Source organism: Chiloscyllium plagiosum, chromosome 26 (assembly GCF_004010195.1).
Source record: "Chiloscyllium plagiosum isolate BGI_BamShark_2017 chromosome 26, ASM401019v2, whole genome shotgun sequence".
NCBI classification, from domain to species: domain Eukaryota; kingdom Metazoa; phylum Chordata; class Chondrichthyes; order Orectolobiformes; family Hemiscylliidae; genus Chiloscyllium; species Chiloscyllium plagiosum.
The window spans coordinates 49,086,078-49,092,595 of NC_057735.1; the positions used below are offsets into that span (position 1 = coordinate 49,086,078).

Consider the following 6,518-nt stretch of genomic DNA (forward strand, 5'->3'; position numbering starts at 1 on the left):
GGTTAGATTGGGTTGGGATATCTGGTCAGCATGGACGAGAAGGGTCTGTTTCCATGCTGTACGTCTCTATGACACTATGACTCTATGACTCTATAACTGTTCTGTGCTGTACTGTTCTATGTTCTATGCTTTAAAATGTCTGACCATGTTCCAACTCCGCCTTCCAACTCTGCCTATGGGCAGTTTTCATTTCCCTGAGCCCATACCCAGGCTGAACGTATCAAACACTGATGTGCACTAAAAATGGACAGATTTGGAAAGTCAGACACAGAACAACTGAGCCCCACCTCTCCAGTGGGCAGGAGGGAGAGTCACACAGTTGTACAGCACAGAGACAGACCCTTCGGTACAGCTCATCCATGACTTTTATATGTTGTAAATGTCCCCATCTCCACCACTTCCTGTGGCAGCTTCTGCCACACACATACCACCCTCTGTGTCCTAATGTTGTGGACACCATCTTGTGCCAGTACACTGTGTGCAGGCTGTGGGCTGGATGGGGTCTGCACACGCTCCCTTACCCTTCTCTCTCCTCTCGCTCAGCTGCTTCCTCTTGTTGATCCACCAGCCGATCCCGGGCTTCCTGAAGATCCTGTTGGATCTGCTCCAGCTTTGTCTCCAGCTCCTGATTGGTCACTTTCAGCTTCTCAATCTCAGCGATTGCCTCGTTGTGTTTACTGCACAGAGAGAAAACCAAAGAGTCAGACAGACAGGGGGAGAGAGTCACTGACAGGGGGAAGGGTTACTGGGCACATCCATTTCAACACTATCTCATACACCGGCATCTGAATTCCAAATCCCAGAGCAGAGCCATCCAGTTGTTCATCAGGAATTTCCTGAGATTGGGAACCTCAGGCACTCACTGACCCACAGGGAGGGTGGGTCTGAATATACACACTGCCCCTGTGTACAGGACATGGACACACTGGTTGGGTGTGTATCCAGTGGGTGGGTTGTATCCACATCAGGGGTGTGCCTATGAAGTCATGTCTTCTATATTGTAAATTTTTGCAGAAATTATTCATTTCTGTGTGTATTAGAGATTTTATTGGCAGTGCAGAAAATGGTGGAGTTGTGGATAGTGTGGAAGGCGATCAGAGGATACATGAGGATGTAGATGAGTTGGAGGATTGGGCAGAGAAATGGCAGATGGAGTTTATTCTGGATAATTGAAAGGTAATGCATCTTGGGAGGTCAAATACAAGAGAAAAGTGTACAGTACATGGCAGGACCATGATGAGCACTGGTTTACAGAGGGATTTTGGAGTGCGAGTGCATAGCTCCCCGATAGCGGTAACGCAAATGGATGAGGTGGTAAAGAAGGCTTGTATTCATGGTCAGTGCATTGAGTATAAATGTCGACAAGTCATGTTCGAGCTGTATAAATGTTTAGCTGGAACATGTTTGGAATATTGTGTACAGTTCTGGTTGCCACACTGTCGGAAGAATGTGGTGGCTTTCAGGAATGTGCAATATGGTTCAAACGAACTATTCCTGGGATTGGAGCGTTCCAGTTATAAGGAGAGATCGGACATACATGGATGGCTTTTGCTAGAGTGTGGGAGGCTGACCGGTGAGCTGATGTCGGTATATAATTTGATGAGAGGCATGGATAGGGTGTATATTTAGGGTCTTTTTCCCTGAGTGAAAATGCCAAATACCCAGGGGGGCACAGGATTAAGTAGAGACAGGAAAATTTAATGGAGATGTGTGATGCAAGTTTTTTACACTTGGGATGGTAGGTGCCTGGAAATGACCCACAAAGTGAGATGGTAAAGACAGAGACCATTGCAATGTTTACGAAGCATTTAGACAGACACATGAACAAGGTGAGAAAGAAGGCACATGGAACATGGGCAGGCAGATGGCATTAGAAGAGAATCGCATCATGGTTGGCACAGACATGGTGTACTGAAGTATCTGTACTGTGCTGTACTGTCCATGTTCTCTGCTTTAAGATGTCTGCTCCATGTTATACCCCTGGCTCTCAGCTCTGTCTCCAAGTGGGAGCACACACCCACACTGAGCATATCAAGTGCTGATGTGCACCAAACACAAACAGACTTTATAGAGTTAAACACACAACAACTGAGCACTACCTCTCCCGCGCACAGTGAATGCAGACACCATCTTGTGCCAGTACACTGTGTACAGGCTGTGGGCTGGATGGGGTCTGCACACGCTCCCTTACCCTTCTCTCTCCTCTCGCTCAGCTGCTTCCTCTTGTTGATCCACCAGCCGATCCCGGGCTTCCTGAAGATCCTGTTGGATCTGCTCCAGCTTTGTCTCCAGCTCCTGATTGGTCACTTTCAGCTTCTCAATCTCAGCGATTGCCTCGTTGTGTTTACTGCACAGAGAGAAAACCAAAGAGTCAGACAGACAGGGGGAGAGAGTCACTGACAGGGGGAAGGGTTACTGGACACATCCATTTCAACACTATCTCATACACCGACATCTGAATCCCAAATCCCAGAGCAGAGCCAGTCCTGCTGTTCATCAGGAATTTCCTGGGATGGGAACCACAGGCACTCACTGACCCACAGGGAGGCTGGGTCTGAATATTCCCACTGCCCCTGTGTACAGGACATGAAAATATTAGTTAGATGTGTATCCAATGGGGAAGCTGTGTCCACAGTGAGTCAACTGCAGCAGCATTGGTGATTGACTGGTCGGGTCTGAAAAGACATGGCTGCTGGACTGAGTTTGCAGCAGGTGGTGAGGGAATCTCTGGGTGCATCGTGCCTTGGTGTAGCAGCTGCTCTGTCCAAGACGGTAAGACACTAAGAGAGTTATGAACACAGCCTGGACCATCATGGAAGCCAACTTCCATCCACTGACTTCATTCACCCTTCTCTCTGCTTTAGAAAGGCAGACCCCTCCCACCCCGGTTATACTCTCTTCCATCAAGTCGAAGATACAAAAGTTTAAACACACATACCAACGGGGTCAAGAATAGCGTCTTATCTGCTGTCATTGGACTTCTGAATGGACTCATAAATTTTAAACCTAATGTTGATCTTGCTTTTAATGCACATTGTTTGCAGCTGTAACTTTGTATTTCTCGCTCTGTTTGATCACCCTATGATCTTTGTATGTAATTATCTGTCTGTACTGCACACTAAACGAAACTTTTCACTGAGGTACATGCGACAATTACAAATCAAATCAACACGAGAGAAAAATGTGCTTGACCTCCTCCTTACCAATCCGCCAGCTGCAATCGCATCTGTTCAGAACAGCATCGGTAATAATTAGGGAGATGAGGTCACGCCTTCACATTGAGAACACCCTCCCTCATGTTGTGTGGCACTATCACCGTGCGAACTGGGCAGACTTCGAACAGATCTAGCAACTCAAGACTGGGGCATCCATGAGATGGTGTGGGCATCAACAGCTTGAATTGTACTTTAACACGATCTGTAATCCCATGGCCTGGCATATCCCCCATTCACCCATTCCCATCAAGTCAGGGGATCAACCCAGGTTCAATGGTGAGTGCAGGAGGGCATGCCAGGAGCAGTACTAGGCACACCTGAGGATGAGGTGTCAACCTGGTGAAGCCACCAAACAGGACTGCTTGCATGTCAAACAGCATAAGCAGTAAGTGATAGACAGAGCTAAGCGATCTCACATCCAACAGATCAGATCTGAGCTCTGCAGTCTGGCCACATCCAGTCGTGAATGATGGTGGACCGTTAAACAGCTCACTGGAAGAGGAGGTTCCACAACGACCCCATCCTCAATGGAGGAACCTGCCACATCAGTCTGAAAGATAAGGCTGAAACGTTTGCAGCAACCTTCAGCCAGAAATCTCAAGTGGACGATTCATCTCAGCCTCCTCCAGTTGTCCCCAGCATTACAGATACCCATCTTCAGCCAATTCGACTCATTCCACATGCTACCAAGAAACCATTGGAGACATTGGACATTGTAAAGGCTATGAGCCCTGACAACACTCCGGCAATAATACTGAAGTCTTGTGCTCCAGAACTCGCTGCTCCCAGAGCCAAGCTGTTCCAGTCCAGTCACAACACCAGCATCTACCTGACAATGTGGAAAATGGCACGTGTCAGTCCTGTACATAAAAAACAGGACAAATCCAACCAGCCAATTACTGCTCCATCAGTCTACTCTCCATCATCATTCTGGGCGGCACAGTGGTTAGCACTGCTGCCTCACAGCGCCTGAGACCCGGGTTCAATTCCCGCCTCAGGCGACTGTCTGTGTGGAGTTTGCACGTTCTCCCCGTGTCTGCGTGGGTTTCCTCCGGGTGCTCCGGTTTCCTCCCACAGTCCAAAGATGTGCAGGTCAGAATTGGCCATGCTAATTTGCCCGTAGTGTTAGGTAAAGGGGTAAATGTAGGGGAATGGGTGGGTTGCGCTTCAGCAGGTCGGTGTGGACTTGTGGGGCCGAAGGGCCTGTTTCCACACTGTAAGTAATCTAATCTAAAGCGATGGAAGGTGTCATCAACAGGGCTATCAAGCAGCACCTGCTCAGCAATAACCTGCTCAGTGACGCCCAGTTTGGGATCCCCCAGGATCACTCAGCTCCTGACCTCATTACAGCCTTGGGTCAAACATGGACAAAAGGGCTGAATGCCAGAGGGGAGGGGAGAGGGACAGCCCTTGTCATCACGGCTTCATTTGACCAAGTGTGGTAACAAGAGCCCTAGAAAAACTGGAATCAATGGGTGTCAAGAGGCAAACTCTCTGTTGGTTGGAGTCATACCCGGCACAAAGGAAGATGGCTGTGGTTGTTGGAGGTCAGTCTCTCAGCTCCAGGACAGCTCTGCAAGAGTCCCTCAGGGGAGGGTCCTAGACCCAACCATCTTCAGCTGCTTCACCAACGACCTCCCTCCATCATTAAGCTCAGAAGTGGGGATGTTTGCCAATGATTGTACAATGTTCAGCACCATTCGTGACTCCTCAGATACTGAAGCAGGCCGTGTTCTAATACATAAGACCTGGACAATACCCAGGCTTGGGCTGACACGTGGCAAATTACATTCACATCACTCAAATCCACATTGTTTGGAGAAAATGTGGACCAGTGTCCAGACGGAACAATCCCTGTGGAAGACTGACAAAGGAGGGGAGGGGAATAAGTTTCTGGTGGGACTTTTTGGATGTGGATGCTGCTGGTGATGTAGGTGAGGACGAGGGGGAAGAGAGGGGCTGAGGGTGGAAATGCAGGAGATGGGTTGGAAATATTTGAGGCCCCTGTCAAACGTGGTGTTATGGAATCCTCAGCTGAGGAAGAAGGTGGACATTTCTGTGGCTCTCCTGCAGAAGGGTAACATTGTCAGAACAGATGAAGTGGAGCAAGATATACTGGGAGAATGGAATGGACACCCTAGTCCACTCCTCATCCACTCCCAACACCTCCCCAGACCATACGCCCCCGTGGCACCTTCCCCTGTAAATACCTGGCTGTTTACTCCCTCCCTCCGCAGTATCCAAGGTCCCATAAAGACCTTCCAGGTGAAGCAGCACTTTACCTGCACTTCTCTCAATCTAGTCTATTGCACTCGCTGCTCACAGTGTGGTCTCCTCTACACGGGGGGAAAAAACACAGACTGAATCACCTCTTTGCAGAACATCTAGGTTCTGTCTGCAAAAATAACCCTGGGCTTCCAGTGGCCTGCCAGTTCAGCACCCCGCCCCCCCCGTTCCGTGGCCAGCATCGCTGTCCCTGGCTCGCTGCAGTGCTCCAGTGCAGCTCAGGGCAAGCTGGAAGGACAGCACCTCATTTTCCGCTTGGGGACCCTGCAGCCTTCGGGTCTCAACATCCATCGAATGATTTGAGAGCCTGAAGACCTCCTTTCACGTGTAGTTTCCACTCCCACACCCCAGCTCTTGTGTTGATATGCACTGCTTTCAGTACAGCCAACCTATTGTCACCCACCCATAGCCTGCATTATCAGCTTTTTCTCCTCACTGCATTCCATTATCCATTCCTTTATCTGTTACAACATTGTCCTCATGCTCTGGGCTCCATCCTCTCACTCCTTTCCCCCTCCCAGCCCTCCATCAGTCCTGCCAGCAGCATATATACCACCTTTTCCCAGCTATAACGAGTTCTGAAGAAAAATCACTCGACTTGAAACAGTAACTCTGTTTCTCTCCCTGCAGATGCTGCCAAACCTGCTGAGTATCTTCAGCAGTTCCTGTTTCAGCACCTTTAACACTTTATGCACAGATACCCCCCATGTCTCTCTGTTCCCATTCACCTTTTTAACCGTGCCACCTTTTAGAGTCATAGAGACGTACAGCACAGAAACAGGCCCTTCGGTCCAACTCGTCTATGCTGACCAGATATCCTAATCTCATCCCATTTGCCAGCACCCGGCCCCTATCCCTCCAAACCCTTCCTATTCATATACCCATCCAAATGTCTCTTAAATGTTGCAATTGTACCAGCCTCCACCACTTCCTCTGGCAGCTCATTCCATACACGTACCACCCTCTGAGTGGAAAAGTTGCCCCTTAGGTCTCTTTTATATCTTTCCCCTCTCACCC

General features: G+C 49.1%; 1 protein-coding gene across 2 annotated transcripts in view; it reads right to left on the reverse strand.

Annotated features, from left to right (window-relative positions):
- Window positions 1-514: 514 nt before the first annotated feature.
- Window positions 515-6,518, reverse strand: part of LOC122563002 (trichohyalin-like) — a 17,921-nt gene continuing 11,917 nt past the window's right edge. For both annotated transcript variants that reach the window (XM_043716299.1, XM_043716298.1), the window contains exons 7-8: window positions 2,192-2,347; window positions 515-677 (exon numbers count right to left, since the gene is read on the reverse strand). In XM_043716299.1, the coding sequence (XP_043572234.1) occupies window positions 518-677; window positions 2,192-2,347 (316 nt within the window). In that variant the 3' untranslated portion in view covers window positions 515-517. The remainder of the gene's footprint in view (window positions 678-2,191; window positions 2,348-6,518) is intronic.